This window comes from Pseudonaja textilis, chromosome 1, assembly GCF_049901715.1.
Source record: "Pseudonaja textilis isolate UNSWEBS1 chromosome 1, rPseTex1.2, whole genome shotgun sequence".
Classification (NCBI taxonomy): domain Eukaryota; kingdom Metazoa; phylum Chordata; class Lepidosauria; order Squamata; family Elapidae; genus Pseudonaja; species Pseudonaja textilis.
Window position 1 is genome coordinate 204062668 of NC_141990.1, and position 19469 is coordinate 204082136.

At 38.2% G+C, this 19469-nt stretch overlaps 1 protein-coding gene across 1 annotated transcript in view; it reads left to right on the forward strand.

Moving 5' to 3' along the window:
• Nucleotides 1-4023: 4023 nt before the first annotated feature.
• Nucleotides 4024-19469, forward strand: part of LOC148127996 (low-density lipoprotein receptor-related protein 1B-like) — a 363162-nt gene continuing 347716 nt past the window's right edge. Inside the window, exons 1-2 of the mRNA XM_087925379.1 lie at nt 4024-4093; nt 4194-4307. Of these exons, the coding sequence (XP_087781505.1) occupies nt 4024-4093; nt 4194-4307 (184 nt within the window). The remainder of the gene's footprint in view (nt 4094-4193; nt 4308-19469) is intronic.

Sequence of the window (19469 nt, forward strand, 5' to 3'; positions counted from 1 at the left end):
AAAGAAGGCTAAAGAACAAGAAGGTTAACAGTTCTGAGTAGAGGAAGGCAACCTGAGTTGAGGAATCCATATGGCCTTCAGCTTATGAACTTGAAAAAGCCAAGGGATCAATTCTGATCTCCAGCAATCAATAACTATGCTTGTAAAACAAAGAAGGGATTTTAGAAAGAAAGGAGACAGATGTGTCCCAGCTCCAAGTTGGGCTCTGCCACTCCTTGTCTTAGAGTTCTCTATCATGTGATCCTTGAAGTAAGTGCTACTTCATGTAGATATTCTAAAAGGTTACATCATGGTAACTGACTAAAGTTTATATTATATTAGAAACATTTCATTATTCATCTGGTCAGCTGGTATGGTCCAGTTGCTAAGGCGATTTAACCTTTTAGATACTCTTTGGTAGCCCGGATGATTGAAGCTCATTTACATATTGTGTTTCATTTTGGGAGAAACCCAAGCAGTAGGTAGGGCAAGAGTCAGTATATTCCAAAGACTCTCTGACTCTATGCTCTAACCCCCAAAAATCATTTTGACTGACGAAGTTATTTGAATGAGTAACAAAATGTCTCAGTTTAATAAACTTTGGTCCAGTTGCCATGATTTAACCCTTTTAGATACTTTTGGGCCTGGATGATTGAGTCTTCATTTATATACTTGATGTAGAGATACATAGGTGATTTCCAACTTCCTTTTCATTTCTGGTTCCCAGTCTCTGTCTCTGCAAAAGATCCATTTTTTGACTCTTTTTGTCAGGAGCCAACATTTTCTCTTAATTCTTTGTCCCTTTGATTTCTTTTCTATTTAATACATTCTTGGACTTTTGTTTCATTCAAAATTCCTCTCGTAGCTGTATTTTTTCTTCCCATATTTGTTATCTGCGATAATCCTTCCCACTTATTATTCACCTATTTTGGAGACATATATCAGCTTATCAGTCATCAGATTTTTTCCCCCCTATTCTGCTAGAATACACCATCCTTTTAGTTTTGCCTCCTTATGAGGCTTTCCTTTTCCATTTCTTCCTTCATCTTTCATTATTTTTCCCTCTCCCTTACCTTGCCTCCTTTCACGGCTCTTACCAAATCTTTCCAATCTGCCTTTTCCTGTCAGTTTCTAACCCTTCAACCTACAACTGCTTTGCTTCCATTCTTCTTGTTCCTAAGCTTGAGGCTTTCCATAATCACATCTATCTTTTGCTACCGCCATATAAGCTATACTGTTGACACATTCACCCAAGCTCTTCAATATTCCGTGTCATCACCATCTAGGAGATAAAACAATAAAGCCAGTGTCTACAGATGGCAGGCAAAAAGAAGCAAAATTTATATGGACGCACTCACAGTGACTTACACAGACACCCAGAGAGAGACACTCGTATGCTATGTGGTGATTGAGAATTCATGATAACTCTGTTCGCTTAGCTGAGTGTTTCAACTAGCATCTCCAATGTTCAGAACAAATATGCAATCTGTTACATTGCCCTTTATCTGCAGAGGAGAAACCTATCAGCTGTTGCTCTTCAATAGATTTTGTGAACTTACAAGCTATTGAATTTAAACACAGCACTAAGTGGATCCATCCAAATTATTTCTACCCAGTTGAGCTACTTAAGCATTATTAATATTATTTATTTTTTGTTGCTACTGTTGAATACCACCTGCACAAGAGATGGTTTCCCATTCATAATGAACTGGAAAAGTTCTGTGTTGATAGTTGCCACAATCTGGCATGTGACTGGGACTAGAGGTGCTGGAGCCCATACTCAGGAAACTTCTGTCTAGCAGAATGTGTGTTTGGACTATTCTGTGTGTAATATTTATATGGTGCCTGTCATGGGTGGTTTTTTAGATGTTGATTAGGTTGTTAATGGTTGGCTATTAAGACATTGGCTGTTGTTTCCTCGTGTTGCCACGCCCTCACCTTCTAAATACTTGACAATATTTCTGGTGCTTCTACACCACTACATTTTCAACCACAAATCTTTAGAAAGATTTCCAAGCACTTTGTGAGCTTTTTTCACCCTAGCTGATCCTGAAATGCTGACTATTTCAGAGGAGCTGATCAATATTTCCTCCAACTTCCAATAAGAAGACAAAAATAGACTTTCCACATCTGGCTCATCTAGCTCATGACAGCCAATTTTTAGATTTTCTGGAATTTTGTTGAGAGAGCAGAGCTGAGCAACAATGCCTATCATATCAATCAGCTGTTTGGCAATTTGGGCACAACCCCCAAAGGATATACATGTATGATAACACCATCTATCCTTGTCCTCTTTAGTGTTCTTCCTGAGACACTCAGAGAGAAAACCAGCTAGGAAAACATCAACACTAACTATTCCATTCTACTTGCTTTTGCTTCTTGAAGCAGTACCATGGGGCTTTGGCGAGAAAGAAAGAGCAAGAGCCCCAAGGCTAGGACAAACCAAACAGAACTGCTTCAAAACTGTTTCACATTGACTCCCTGAAGACAACGGAGACAGACATTGAATGATTTTGCTTCCTGTTGTGGACACTAACAGGAAGGACAGAAAGCTACCACTGTTTCACTATTAACACCAAAGTTCTATAGATGTGCTTTTTAAAAATTTTTATACAGCTATTTCATTTTCCTTTTCTGTCTAGTGAGGAAGAATAAGAGTATAGTTCAAGAAGAAGAAGTTTTGAGGATGGCCTCTAATATTCAGAAGATGTCCCACAGTGACTGAAACTGGGATAAGAAATCATCATAAAGTGAAAGCCCCAAATATGGGGTGGTAGACCTGACTTAGTAATGATGCATATGAAAAGGATCTGGGGGTCCTGGCATGATCCAGCATGCCATCCAGCTCGTAAAAAAGCTGGGGATTTTTAGGATCTATTAATAGATTCCAGATCAGAACATGTACTTGTCCAGTTTGTTCTGTCTTCATTAGGCTCCTCTTGGACTATTGTTCTGGGCACTACAGTCTAAAACTGACATCAGCAAAATGCAATAAAATTCAGAGAAGTAGTACCAAGATGATGAGGAGACTGGAAACCAAGTTCTATGAAGGATGGTTGAAGAAACTTTAATTTATAAAAGAGAAGAACAAGGAGAGGTTTAAAGTAATCTCAGCTAAGAAGTGACCTAGAGAAGAAGGAGTGGATTTTTTAAAAGTTGCTCCAGAGGACAGACCCAGAACTTTTGCTAGACCAATACTTGAATACAGCTCATCAGTCTGGATCCAATGTAATTAGATTTAGATCATTTGGTCATCAGGAAAAGAAATGCTAATGAGACCTTTAAAACTGCACTGCATATCAGACATTAATACAATCAAGCGAGTCCAGAAGTATTTCATGAGAAGAGTACTACACTCCTCTGCTCGCAACAGAATATCCTACATCACCAGGCTTGAGATTCTGGGCTTGGACAACCTTGAACTATGCCGCCTACGGTTAGACTTAAGCGCAGCACACAAAATTATCTGCTACAATGTCCTACCAGTCAATAACTAGTTCAGCTCCAACCACAACAATACAAGAGCACACAACAGATACAAACTCCATGTAAACCGCTTCAAACTTGATTGCAGAAAGCACGACTTCAGCAACAGAGTGGATAATGCCTGGAATGCACTACCTGACTCTGTTGTTACATCCTCTAACCCCCACTCCTTTAACCTCAAATTAATCACTATTGACCTCACCCCATTCCTAAGAGGTCTGTAAGGGGCGTGCATAAGTGCACCATCATGCCTACTGTCCCTGTCCTATTGTCCCCATTTATTCATACCTAATTCCTGTATTCTTACTCATGTTTATACATATCTATTACCTTGTAAGTGGTTGACAAATAAAATAAATAAATAAAATAAACCTCTGCTAAGGCTTCAATAAAATGGCCAAAATTAGCAGAAGAGTGAGAGAGAAAGAGAGAGCGAGAGCACTGTGGGATACAGTTGTGTATTTTCTCCCCTGTAGCCTATCTTTGATTTGTGCATTAGTGAGCATCCTATCCAGTGAAAAAGGATAATTTGAGCATATATACAGGAGGCTTCTGAGGATGTGTCATACACCAGTGTCGAATCCCAAATGCAGGCGTTTTCATGCTGTTGTTTCAGATTTCATGGAAGGCAAAGACTATATCTCATGTTTCTTGTTTCATTAATTGTCTTGCTTATTTTTAGTTATCCAATAACCAGGTCCATTCTTTAACTTTGCTTGTGTTTACAGATCACATATGTGAGGTAGGCGAGTTTCTTTGTCATGATCGTGTGAGCTGCGTGTCTCAGAATTGGCTTTGTGATGGAGACCCGGACTGCCCCGATGAATCAGATGAGGCTTCATGTAAGTAAAACATTGTCCTGGTTCCTTTGAACTGTTCCAGCTGTAAAAGATGGGCTTACTTTTGTTTTAACACCCTAAGCAGATTCTTAATGATGTCACTGATTAAAACCCTTGAAGAAATATACTTTCAAAATGAAGAGGTGTGTGTGTGTGTGTGTGTGTGTGTGTGTGTGTGTGTGTAACATTAGAACGAACAATATCAGCCAAGCATGTGTACCATATTTCTTTTCTGACCTAGAAAAGGCAGCAAAGCAAAAGCCAAGGAAGGAACAAAATAATAATAGCACGCCAGATGTCATTTGCAATAAAAGTAAGGAGAACATTGAGACCTTGAACAAAAGCAGAACAGGAGAAAACAAGAGGAAAAAAAAGTAATAGGTGAAAGAAGCAATGTTTGAAAAATGTCAGGAAAAAGCTTTAATAAAACATGCTTAATCATTATAATAATAATAATGGGAAAAAGTCTTGTTTTTCCTGTGGCTGAGAGCTATTATAGAACAGCAGAGAACAGCACCCTATGGGCTTCTTCCAAAAACACCATGGTCTACTGATTAGATTATATTAAATCTTCATATTTCCTAGTTTCCCCAGCAAAGTACAAAATGAAGAGTTCTATTTCATGTCCTCAGGACAATCATTTTGTGTAATAGGAGCTAGTAATGAAACTGATAAAGTTTTCAGGTGAAATGTAAAATAAGAGAAGAAAGACAGTGTTAAAGACTGGAAAACATAGAGCACCTTTCTTATGTCACATGAAGGATAGGTTTTTTTAAAAAAAAAACATAGACAATGAAGTAAGAATGAATGATGCTGTTTAAGTGATGGTATTTTAAAGTGTGATTCCTTCTCCACAAACCCAGTTTGGTATTGGTTGTTTAAAACCTTCGTTTATTTGTATACAAGGTATGTCATGTACCTAGGGACAGCAATTAAAAGAATAATGAATGCCAATTAATTAGCAATGATAGAATAATGGTAATTACATTTTGTTTTGTAGCAGCTTCAATGTATTCATTTAATAGGAACTAGATCTTGTCATCTCTAGGTATCTTGTCATACTTCCAATCTAGCTTGGACTATTTCAATTAATCATACATACTTGAAATTATTTGGCAGACAACTAGTTTTCCTTGAAGTGCTGATAACTGGGAAAAAAAGTTTTGGTAAGTTTTGTAAGCCCCAGGAATTTGAAAGGGAAATCTCATGCCTGCCTCGATTTGTCTCTTGCCATTGCTAAAGCCACCTCAGGGTGGAAGTACATATCCTATCCCTTATTATTTGTCACAGAAATGGAACCTGTTGTAGCAACACATTAAGTTGCAAAAAGGTAGCTATTTTCCCTCTGTCTCTTTCTCTTTCTCCGCATTCTTCATCATTATCCTACATGGTGATATCAATAAACGCAGTGGCATATAAGAGGCCATTTCATTCAAGGGTTTCTACAATACTAATGTGATTGCAAAAAGAGGAGCTTTTACAAAACTTTCCTAGCCAAAGGAAAATTCATCATTGTCTTTCATCTTACTTCACTAATCCCAGTCATAGCATGAAGGGTAAAGTATTTTTAGAGAAGTTCATGAATTTTACAAATAAGTATATCATTTGCTTTGTCAGTTCTGAAGATCATTATGTAGTCTTCATGGGACATCTATTTCAGGTTACATCTACAGGAGCAAAATTAAAAATCCCCTGCCTCCATATCCCTCCCCTCTCATAGATGTGCAGAGTAATAGTAATTTGAGTGTTTATTTCCCTTGAATATGTTTCCTGTAATTATATGTACAAAAGACAGCCAACCATAACTGAATCATTCTGGAGCAAGGCTTTCACTGCCACAGATGAGAGGCAAAGCACTGTTCTCTCTGTAGAACAGAGCTTACTAACCAAAAGGAAGAAGACTAAAGAAGGCTAAAGAAGAACAAGAAGGTTAACAGTTCTGAGTAGAGGAAGGCAACCTGAGCTGAGGAATCCATGTGGCCTTCAGCTTATGAACTTGAAAAAGCCAAGGGATCAATTCTGATCTCCAGCAATCAATAACTATGCTTGTAAAACAAAGAAGGGATTTTAGAAAGAAAGGAGACAGATGTGTCCCAGCTCCATTGGGCTCTACCACTCCTTGTCTTAGAGTTCTCTATCATGTGATCCTTGAAGTAAGTGCTACTTCATGTAGATATCTAAAAAGGTTACATCATGGTAACTGGACTAAAGTTTATTATATTGAAACATTTCATTATTCATCTTGGTCAGCTATGGTCCAGTTGCTATGATTTAACCTTTTTAGATACTTTTGGGCCCGGATGATTGAAGCTTCATTTACATATTGTGTTTCATTTTGGGGAGAAACCCAAGCAGTAGGTAGGGCAAGAGTCAATATATTCCAAAGACTCTCTGACTCTATGCCTAACCCCCAAAAAATCATTTTGACTGAAGAAGTTATTTGAATGAGTAACAAAATGTCTCAGTTTAATAAACTTTGGTCCAGTTGCCATGATTTAACCCTTTTAGATACTTTTGGGCCTGGATGATTGAGTCTTCATTTATATACTTGATGTAGAGATACATAGGTGATTTCCATAGGTGATCATTTTCATTTCTGGTTCCCAGTCTCTGTCTCTGCAAAAGATCCATTATTTGACTCTTTTTGTCAGGAGCCAACATTTTCTCTTAATTCTTTGTCCCTTTGATTTCTTTTCTACTTAATATATTCTTGGACTTCTGTTTCATTCAAAATTCCTCTCCTAGCTGTATTTTTTTCTTCCCATATTTGTTATCTGCGATAATCCTTCCCACTTATTATTCACCTATTTTTGAGACATATATCAGCTTATCAGTCATCAGATTTTTTTCCCCCCTATTCTGCTAGAATACACCATCCTTTTAGTTTTGCCTCCTTATAAGGCTTTCCTTTTCCATCTCTTCCTTCATCTTTCATTATTTTTCCCCCTCCCTTACCTTGCCTCCTTTCACGGCTCTTACCAAATCTTTCCAATCTGCCTTTTCCTGTCAGTTTCTAACCCTTCAACCTACAACTGCTTTGCTTCCATTCTTCTTGTTCCTAAGCTTGAGGCTTTCCATAATCACATCTATCTTTTGCTACCGCCATATAAGCTATACTGTTGACACATTCACCCAAGCTCTTCAATATTCCGTGTCATCACCACCTAGGAGATAAAACAATAAAGCCAGTGTCTACAGATGGCAGGCAAAAAAGAAGCAAAATTTATATGGACGCACTCACAGTGACTTACACAGACACACAGAGAGAGACACTCGTATGCTATGTGGTGATTGAGAATTCATGATAACTCTGTTCGCTTAGCTGAGTGTTTCAACTAGCATCTCCAATGTTCAGAACAAATATGCAATCTGTTACATTGCCCTTTATCTGCAGAGGAAAAACCTATCAGCTGTTGCTCTTCAATAGATTTTGTGAACTTACAAGCTATTGAATTTAAACACAGCACTAAGTGGATCCATCCAAATTATTTCTACCCAGTTGAGCTACTTAAGCATTATTAATATTATTTATTTTTTTGTTGCTACTGTTGAATACCACCTACACAAGAGATGGTTTCCCATTCATAACGAACTGGAAAAGTTCTGTGTTGATAGTTGCCACAATCTGGCATGTGACTGGGACTAGAGGTGCTGGAGCCCATACTCAGGAAACTTCTGTCTAGCAGAATGTGTGTTTGGACTATTCTGTGTGTAATATTTATATGGTGCCTGTCATGGGTGGTTTTTTAGATGTTGATTAGGTTGTTAATGATTGGTTATTAAGACATTGGCTGTTGTTTCCTTGTGTTGCCACGCCCTCACCTTCTAAATACTTGACAATATTTCTGGTGCTTCTACACCACTACATTTTCAACCACAAATCTTTAGAAAGATTTCCAAGCACTTTGTGAGCTTTTTTCACCCTAGCTGATCCTGAAATGCTGACTATTTCAGAGGAGCTGATCAATATTTCCTCCAACTTTCCAATAAGAAGACAAAAATAGACTTTCCACATCTGGCTCATCTAGCTCATGACAGCCAATTATTAGATTTTCTGGAATTTTGGTTGAGAGAGCAGAGCTGAGCAACAATGCCTATCATATCAATCAGCTGTTTGGCAATTTGGGGCACAACCCCCAAAGGATATACATGTATGATAACACCATCTATCCTTGTCCTCTTTAGTGTTCTTCCTGAGACACTCAGAGAGAAAACCAGCTAGGGAAAACATCAACACTAACTATTCCATTCTACTTGCTTGCTTCTTGAAGCAGTACCATGGGGCTTTTGGCTTGAGAAAGAAAGAGCAAGAGCCCCAAGGCTAGGGACAAACCAAACAGAACTGCTTCAAAACTGTTTCACATTGACTCCTGAATGACAACGGAGACAGACATTGAATGATTTTGCTTCCTGTTGTGGACACTAACAGGAAGGACAGAAAGCTACCACTGTTTCACTATTAACACCAAAGTTCTATATAGATGTGCTTTTTAAAAATTCTTATACAGCTATTTCATTTTCATTTTCTGTCTAGTGAGGAAGAATAAGAGTATAGTTCAAGAAGAAGAAGTTTTGAGGATGGCCTCTAATATTCAGAAGATGTCCTACAGTGACTGAAACTGGGATAAGAAATCATCATAAAAAGTGAAAGCCCCAAATATGGGGTGGGTAGACCTGACTTAGTAATGATGCATATGAAAAGGATCTGGGGGTCCTGGCATGATCCAGCCATGCCATCCAGCTCGTAAAAAAGCTGGGGATTTTTTAGGATCTATTAATAGATTCCAGATCAGAACATGTACTTGTCCAGTCTGTTCTGTCTTCATTAGGCTCCTCTTGGACTATTGTTCTGGGCACCACAGTCTAAAACTGACATCAGCAAAATGCAATAAAATTCAGAGAAGTAGTACCAAGATGATGAGGAGACTGGAAACCAAGTTCTATGAAGGATGGTTGAAGAAACTTTAATTTATAAAAGAGAAGAACAAGGAGAGGTTTAAAAGTAATCTTCAGATAGCTAAGAAGTGACCTAGAGAAGAAGGAGTGGATTTTTTAAAAGTTGCTCCAGAGGACAGACCCAGAACCAATAGGTTGAAATTGTGGGGAAGTAGATAGAGGTTCAGTATTAGGACAGACATCCTAACATTAGGAGCTGTCCAGCAGTGGAATAATTCGCCTCAGGAGATTCTGTTTTCTGCTTTATTGGAAAGGTTGGTTAAAGCAAAATGCTTCAACAGATCCTGCAGAGAATAGAATGTTGGACTAAATGACCTTTGAGGTCCTGTCCAATTCTATGATCTTCTGATTTTATGATAAGATCAGCAATGGTTGCATGTGATTTTTGGAATCCAATGTAATTAGATTTAGATCATTTGGTCATCAGGAAAAAGAAACTGCTAATGATGTGACCTTTTTAAAATTGCTAGCAGCTTCATCCAACCTAAATGTGAAGTTCCCAGCTTCGATATACAGTATATAAGGGGGAAAAAAACTCAAAATAAACAGTATTTTGTACTGGGTCATAGGATCCGTAGTAACTATATCAAGTATATTGAAAACTATTCTGAATGTTTAGAGGTAGCATAGTCAAAACTGTGCTAGGTATTCTATTATACCACTAGATCTTGACACTAGGGAAAGGGTTTTTTTATGTTCTTCCTTGATGGATCTGGAAAAATCCAAATGATTGTAAATTATGCTATAAATACTTCAATCACTAATTCCATCATTTCCATATCAACCCCTATCCAAATTAATATATTACTCAAAATTAATAAACACATCAAAATGAGGGGGAATCTTATTGTGAGATTGCAAAGTTATTGGTTTTATTTTATGATTTTATTTTCCTGTTATTAAATGCTGCTAGTGGAATGGAGAAATAGATAAAAGAGAGGGTGGGACTTGGCAAGGGATTCTTGAATTCTTTGATGTTTTTAAGCCCTCATCCCTTGACAGAATAAACTCTCAGAGCTGACCTTTGAAGACTAAGGGTCTCCAATCCTTAGGGTTCCAGATTTAGCACGTTAGTTTAAAGTTGTTACAGAAAAAACTCCGATCTGACGTGTAATTTAAAGGAAAGTTCCAGAATTCTCTCAGGCTGGATTGCAACTTGCCTGTTTTGATAAAAACCAGAGTGTTTCCGTGCAAAAAATACCAAGTGTGATTACTCACCTCTTCAGGTGAGATGCCGATTGTCAGACCAAAATATTTGCGTTATAAATAAAGCTTGTTTCTTAAGCTCACATTTGTCTTCCTGCTCACGTTTAACTGGAGAGGCACTGTGACTTTCATCAATAGAGGTGTATTTCTTTTCAACTGTTTGTCTACTTTATAAATGTGTACAAAGCAAACGGCACTGAGACCAAAAATTATTTTCACTGTGGATACTCAGCAAAAGCATTACGATCCACTCAGGTATACTTAGTCATAAACTTTGTGCTGGCCTTTCTTAAGAAGGTGAATTTCACCCTAGGGTGTCAAAAGTGCTTTACAGCCAGAAATAAATCAAGGTTTGAAAATGTCCTCTCCCTATCTTTGGTGAGAGCGAGATCTGGGGAGGTCACACACACCCCACACACAATCCCTCAAAATGCAAGGATTGCAAGTAGAAATGAGAACATCCAATTCCCTAAACCAGGTCGTGAATTGTGCCGATACAGGTCTCTGTGATTTGTCAGCTGTGCTTATTCCCGACAATTTATCTATCTCTGGGAATAAAATGCGCAGCTGCACATTTGGAAAGGATTTAGACTGCACCTTATTCTGCCTCACCAGCACAGTGCGGTCATAGGGGAACATCAGCTTTTCTTCTACTTTAGTCACGGTTAATTATCTGATGCCTCTTTTGTTTCCCGATCAGGTTTGCAGAGAAGTTAATTTAACTGAAAGCTGATGGCAGCGGTTCGCTTCCTTGAATTCTATGCAAACGGTTACAACAGTGCTGGAGAATAATATGGGCCCTGAAGTCTAGTGCCTGATGCCCAAATGTCAGGAATAATTAGATCACATTAAGGCTTAATTGCCAGCTAAATTGCACTTTCTCTAGGTTTGGAAAAAAGTATGTCTGCTCCAAGAAGGAAATTGAGGCTTGTTTAAGTTTAGAAACAGAGGGGCAAATTCATCTTTTTAAAAGGACACATACACAAATAATTCATAGCGAGATCCACAGCATCTCTGGGTTTTTATTTTGTTTTTATTTCAGGCAGCAGCAGTGTGACTTTTATGGCTCAGTTATTCATTTCCAACAATATGAAGATTTACACTGGAAAGTTGGGTTCATCCTTTGGCACTTTCAGATCGCTACAGGGAAGCAACAGATATTAAAAAACAAACAAACTTCCCTGCATCCCTAGAGGGAAACCTTAACTCTTTCTAATTTATTCCCAGATGTCTATGGAAATTCTCAGTCATCCAGGTCATGTTTGTCCCAAAGATGCTTTTTCCAAAAGGCATCTGGATTTTCTTGGTGGTTTATTTGTTTGAAAACATTTTGCTTCTCATCCAAGAAGCTTCTTCAGTTCATGAGGAATGAAACATTTAAAAAAAAAAAAAAACCAAGAAAGTCCAGGTACCTCTTGAAAAAAGCACCCTTGGCACATTTATTCCCAGATGATACTTGAATATTCCTTGAGCTGTTGTCCATTTGGAATTTTTCTTGTTGCTTCCATTGTTTTATTGCTTCCCAGTAATCAATACTGATTATTGACTTCCCTGGCAAATTGATACCAACTTTTTACTAACATCTGATTTTAAAAAAGAAATAACATTTGAGGATATGGAAGCCAGATGTAGATGACCAGGCTGAGCCCAACTGGAGGGGTCAAACACACCATCAATTTGCAATCCCTTCACTCTCACAATGGATTCCATTGACATTTATCTACTGCCAATTTTCCTTGACTGTTAATAGCTCAGATTTTTGTCGAGAGCTAGCATGGATTAAATTTGTACTGATTTGAACAGCCTTGGTTTCTGATTTCTTGTGCCTGACACCAGGAGGATGGATGCCCATCTCCATTGCTTTTCATTTTCATTTAATACTGCCCAGTGCAACAGTGGATAAGTGATATACACAACTGAGAAGCAGTATCACTGATTATTCTCTTATAAAAAGTATTCACAAATTGATGAGTTACTCCAGATACATCATTTACTTTGGTTTGGTTTTTTGGGGAGGAAAGTGAGATAAAAATATTTTCCTTATTTGCAAATATATTAACTTAAGTAACTTAAGTGTTCCTGCAAGTATCAAATCCATTATCCCAGCAATAGTTTTGTTTTCAATGCATAGGGAAGGAAGGAAGGAAGGAAGGAAGGAAGGAAGGAAGGAAGGAAGGAAGGAAGGAAGGAAGGAAGGAAGGAAGGAAGGAAGGAAGGAAGGAAGGAAGGAAGGAAGGAAGGAAGGAAATTTGAACACTTGCTTAATTTTTGCCATTCCACTTACTGAATTAAGAGCGGTCATTTTCTGAGGATCTGTATTTTTGTTCAAGAACCATTTTCTTAACATTTGGCTTCTGTTGAGATATGTTAATTTCTTTTATAGATCCTGATGTTACCTAACACCAGAACCATAAGATTTTATTGAACTTTAGTTTGTTTTCTGGGTTTTTTAAAATTTGGTCAATTAATTTGTCATTTGGTTAATTGTGTGTGCCAACCAAAAAACAGAAATGTGAGATGGGCAGCTATACGGATTGAATTAAAGAAAAAACTAGCAATGAAACTGAACATTGTCAGACCAGAGATCCCCAGAGCATTTAATGCATTGTCACAAAATGATTGTGGTGGAGAAAACAGGAGAAGTAAGAAGTAAAACATATGTCCATCACCTTGTTTTATTCATAAATATAATACAGGTGGGATTTAAAACAATATTTTAATGGATCTTCAATGGAATCAGGGTTTTTTTGTATTTCCTTGATGCCAGAAGTTCTATTTACCAGAAAATAAATTGATTCCAAATTGTTATACTTCTTCTACTATGTCCATTTTAAATTTGATTTTTTTCCCCTACATAAATATTATATTACATTGGGCTACAGATATGCACTGGTTTTGTTGTTGTTGTTTGTTTGTTTGTAAAAATGGCCAATTCTTCTGTTTTTTTTCAGTCTTTCAGTTTGTTTCCTGAGAAGTGCTCTAGGACAGTTGTCCCCAACCTTGTGATTGCCAAGGACTGATTCTCTGACGAGAGGTTTTCACGCAGACTGGAGGGGGCATGGTTTTGTGCACTTCTAGCATCCCATAAGTTGCATAGATGGGGTTTCACTCATTTTCATGGCATGCTGAGGATCAGTGCTGGTCTCTGGGCCTGGAGATTGAGGAACCCTGCTCTAGGAATATGAATTAAATGAAACAGTAAAAGGAAGCTGAACGCTGGCCTGAACGAGGGATATCTGACAGGACTATTCTAGCAGTGCGAGTCAATATAATACCTACTTTCTGGAAAGTTTGAAAGTTAGGAGCACATCAAACACAGCAAGAATGATTTCTCTTCCTTATGCATGTGTGTATGTGTGTGTGTTTTTATACTTCTTTTAAGCTACAGGGGAGAGGCAGTTTGGGGCAATGGAAAGGGAGAAAAGATGTGAGAGAAATAACTCTTTTTCTGATACATATTTTCCCACTGAAATCATCCCCTAAAGCTTTTCTTTCTGAATGTGCAAACTGTGCCTTGGGATTTCATAGCAGCTATTTGGGACAGATGGGATTTTGAAAAGAAGAACAGCCCAGAGATGATCTAAATGATCCTATAACCAAAAAAGAGTTGGAAAAGTTATTTAAAATGTAGGACATGCCCTTCCCAGGGACCGTGTGTGTGTGTGTGTGTGTGTGTGTGTGTGTACTGGTTTTCTTAAGTTTCCGCGGGTATTAATATGTATGGTATTCAGCTTTGTTTGGGTCGCTACAACTTTAAAAGCACAACTATAATGACATGGGAAAATACCCGAACAAAGCTGAATACTATAGATAGATAGATAGATAGATAGATAGATAGATAGATAGATAGATAGATAGATAGATAGATAGATAGATGGATGGATGGATGGATGGATGGATGGATGGATGGATGGATGGATGGATGGATGGATGGATGGATGGATACATAGATAGATAGATAGATAGATAGATAGATAGATAGATAGATAGATAGATAGATAGATAGATAGATAGTATTCAGCTTTGATATATATATGCAGGTCTTGGCATGTTCGAGTCTTTTCTCGTGTAAGATTGAGAGTATCTTGGCAACATTTTGATGAGGTCCCACTTGCCTTCTTCAGGCTGGTGCTTTTGGCTTCATGCTTGTGCGAGCATGCTTGTGTTGTCATTTCAACATTGTCAACCTCCCCACCAGTATATATAGGGAGACGGCAGCTCCGATCACACTTTGCTCACACAAGCATGAAGCCAAAAGCACCAGCCTGAAGATGGCAAGTGGGACCTCATTGAAACGTTGCCAAGATACTCACAATCTTACACAGGAAAAGACCTGAACACACCGTGAAAATCTATGAGTGTGTGTGTGTGTGTGTGTGTGTGTGTGTGTGTGTGTGTGTGTGTGTGTGTGTGTGTGTTATATATGTTTTCTTAAGTTTTCACAGGTACTTACATGTATGGCATTCAGCTTTGTTCGGGTATTTTCCCATGTCATTGTAGTTGTGCTTTTAAAGTTGTGGCAACGTTTTGGCAGAATCTCATCTGCCATCACCAGACTTGTGTATTGTGTTTGTCTATATAAATACCCATGAAAACTTAAGAAAACATGTATGTATGTATGTATGTATGTATGTATGTATGTATGTATGTATTCAGCTTTGTTCGAGTATTTTCCCATGTCATTATAGTTGTGCTTTTAAAGTTGTAGCAATGTTTTGCAGAATCTCATCTGCCATCATCAGGCTTCTGTATTGTGTTCGTCTGTGAGTCAGACTTTTACAGTTGTTTCAATTTTAAATCCAGATCCCCCAAACTATATGGCCTCCCAAAAATACACAAAGAAGGCATATCTCTCAGACCCATAGTCAGCTCCAGAGGAGCACCACTGCAAAACCTAGCTACACACTTAGTAAAACAGCTACAGCCCCATGCTGAAACAGCAGCTTCACATGTACAAAAGTCATACCACTTCTTGGAAATGATCAAAGGTCTACATGTGGAAAAAGAAGATCTGCTTGTAAGTTTCGATGTGGTTTCACTATTCACTCAAGTCCCGATAAAGAAACTCTTGAAATCATCAAAAATAAATACCAACCAGCTAAACACCTCATGGAACTAACAGAACACTGCTTAAGCAACACATATTTCATATACAAAGGACAAAGATACAAACAAATTGAAGGAGCCCCTATGGGATCACCATTGTCACCCATCATTGCAAACCTGTTCATGGAAGAATTCGAATTAGTCCTGGCTAATGCCACCCACAAACCCAAACTATGGTTAAGATACATCGATGACACATTTGTGATTTGGCCCCATGGAAAAGAAAACCTAAACAATTTCCTAACACACCTAAACAGCACACACCCCAAAATCAAGTTCACCATGGAAATGGAAACAAACAAACAACTACCATTCCTAGATGTACTAATCTACAAAAAAACAGATGGCACACTAGGACACACCATATACCAGAAGAAAACACACACCAACCGCTACCTCAATGCCCAATCCCACCACCACCCAGCACAGATAAACTCCATGGCCAAAACACTAATCGCTAGAACCAAACACCTGGAAGACAAGACACACATAAAGGCTGAACTATGCACCCTGACTAAAGTACTGACAGCCAATGGCTTCCACAAAAGCAAAATCACCAGCTTGATCCACAAAAACACACTGAGACATAATGGAGACCTAGAAGATGAACAGACCTATGGAACAGCTGTCCTGCCCTACATAAGAGGTACTACAGACAAAATCAGTAAGATACTACATAGGCATCACATCAAGACTGCCTTCAAAACAGACAGAAACATAGCAGCCATCCTTAGAAACCCCAAAGATAAAATTGACCTGGAAAACCAAGGCATATACGAAGTCTCCTGTGCATCATGCCCGGCCACATACATTGGACAGACCAATAGAAGAATAAGTACCCTCCTGGATGAACACAAAAATGCAGTAAAAAAGCTGGAACACACTTCCTCACTAGTCCAACACATGAAAGCCACAGGTCATAGCATCAACTTCAATGGCACCAAAACCCTAGCCACTATAGAAAACCCCAGCTACAGAATTATCAGAGAAGCCATAGAGGTTGAAAAAAGACCTGAAAGCATGAATAGAAGAGATGACTCCACCAGGCTGTCAATTATCTGGAAGCCCGCACTCACAAACAAACAAATCTCCATACCACAGGCCAGGCAAACACCTGGGCACAAACAGACCCCCCCGATACCTCCAGCTCAAACACACCCCAACCAGGCACCCAAATGAAACCTAGCTTCCTAATAAATGATAGCCGTCCATTTACTCGAAGCCAAGGCACACTAAAAGCCTCCAATACAGCAAAAAAACAATGTTGCCAGCCAATCAAGACAAAAAAATGCTACAAAACAGACAGAAGATATTAGAAACACCAATTAAGCAGAACACAGCAAACTCCAAGACCAATAAACACAGACCAAGACTCCCAACCAATCAGGATGAAGAAAAAAACATTCTGGCACAGCGGTAGGCTAGTCCCAAATTTAAAACTGAAACAACTGTAAAAGCCTGACTCCCAGATGAACACAATATAGAAGCCTGATGATGGCAGATGAGATTCTGCTGAAACGTTGCTACAACTTTAAAAGCACAACTATAATGACGGTGCATTGGAAGCCCTTGGAATAAGATACGTATCATTGTTGCGAGTAATGAACTCAGAGAAGTCAGGACTCTTGACACTTCATTCAGTTTCAAGAGATCCTTTATTGAGTACATCATATTGGCAGTTAGAAAGGTGAAGCCAACTCTAAATTATTCCCTTGGTCAGGGATAGTTAAAAGAATAAGACCTCTCCACCCTCTTTTCCCCCTCAGGTCACATGGGCCAATCAGTCCAGATGTAGGTTCCCACTCAAGTTCGACAAGTGTCCATCGAATTGACCTCGGTTCACACATTGGCTGGTAGATGCTGTGGCTAGCCGGCTGAGGCACCACATTCTTGAGTTCCACCCTATGTTCTCCCCACTCCTCCTTGAATGGCAACCAAGAAACAAAGCAGAAGGAAGCATGTCTTCAACTGAAGACATTTTGCAGGTTGACAATAGGGCAATTACCCTTTCTGTGGATCTGATTTAAAATGGCAAAACATCTTGTTAATGGAAATAGCAGCCACATTGATTTGGCTTCCATCTTCTTCAGGAGAAAACATTCAGTTCATGGGAGAAGCAAATCAAAATGGGGAAAAAAAGCAAACAAATGAAAATATGCATCATAATTATGCATTTGTTTTTTGTTTTTTGGCTGTTGTTGTTATTGGATCTGGCAACCTTAGTATTCATTAGATACAAAACCATGTTTGCTTGCACATTTTCTAAACTAATTCCTTCTATGAGGCATTTTATTCCAATTAATCTATATGGGTTCTCCTGATTGTTGTTTGGGTTTCTCCTTCTTTAAAATTGATTTAAAGGCAAATAGACTGAGTGTAGCTAAATGATCATTATCCCAGCTTTCTATTCAGGCTTCTGTCCCAAAAGCTAGTTTAAAGTGCATTGGAGAAGAAAAAGGAACAGCACAGAGGCAACGTGCAGGCAACTATACTAAAGCCTCCATAGTTTCTACAAGCTAATAGAGCATTTTAGAACATTTAGGAGTCTCTAAAGACTTGTTCTTGTTGATAGTTAAGGTCCGTTATGATTGCTGGAGGTATTCTTTTCCCTTGCACTATTCTACTTAAATTGTTCCAAAGGGAGTATTGTTCTTCTAATTCCAGTTTGATCTCCTACAGAGAAGAAAGGAAGAAGAATTCCACATCAGTTGCCTCTGTGTGATATCTGCACACCAATTCCAGAAAATACATCTCTAGTGCCTCTGCTCATTGCTCCTTTAGGTACATTTCTTTCTTCTGATCTCTGCTTCCTCTCCTTCTTCCATAATCTTATACAGGAATATAATTCTTTTATGAAGCTGCACTACCATCTATCAAATAATTACTGAAGTATGTAGCCCTTACTGGGTTTAAATCACTGTCCTATCCCAGCCCAAATCAAAGCTGCAAAATGCAAATTACTCTTAAAGTTAACATATTTTACTGTCACCACAATGGATTATTTTTTGAAGATGGGAATACTTCCATAATTATCTTGTCAAATTTGAAAGTTCCAAATTACAGAACATAAACGTATTAGGGATTCTTTATTGTCTGAGTTTATTTTGTGCAGAACAATATGAATATAGAGTTTGCTATGGTGTTTAGTTCTTCAGTTCACTCAAACTTTTCTTCCTTTTCTTCATTTCCCCATGAGATGGAACATACAATTCTTTTGATAAGTAAATAAATACATGCACTGAAGTACTATTCATATGCAAATCAATGAATAGTGTAGTTTTAGATAATTTTATCCAATTTATATTATTGTGAATTTTTGCTAATTTGCTGCAGTAAATAAAATGTTTGCAAAGCACATCTGCACACAGTAAGGGAAGTATCTTGCAATTATAAATATGATCAACTTATAATTCCCTTTAAAATACTTCATCAATGAAGTTTGTTTGATTTGATGGCTTTGATGCATCCACATAAAATAGCATTCACATAAAATAGATTCTCTCCATCATTTTCTGTCCTAATCTGCCCTTCAAATACTGCAGTCATTGCCACTGTGACTGACTCCAACCACCTTATTGCTGGCCATCCTCTCCTTCTGTTTCTTTCCACTTTTCCAGCATTACAGCCTCTTCAGAGAATTGATAACATGTCAAAGTGGTGAACCTGTTTCATTTCAGAGCCACTATTTCCTACAATGTCAACAAGCTTTATCAGTGGTCCAAGTGATAATATTTATGGTCTCCCAAATTTCTAAAACCCCATGCAGCTTTCTGGCTGTAGCTGTCAATAAACTGAATGAAGGGGAAAAACAACAACCCTAAAACAATCCAATATTCAGGGTGGTTATAAAATAAGTCAGTGTTTCTCAACAATGACAACTTTATGATGGATGTACGG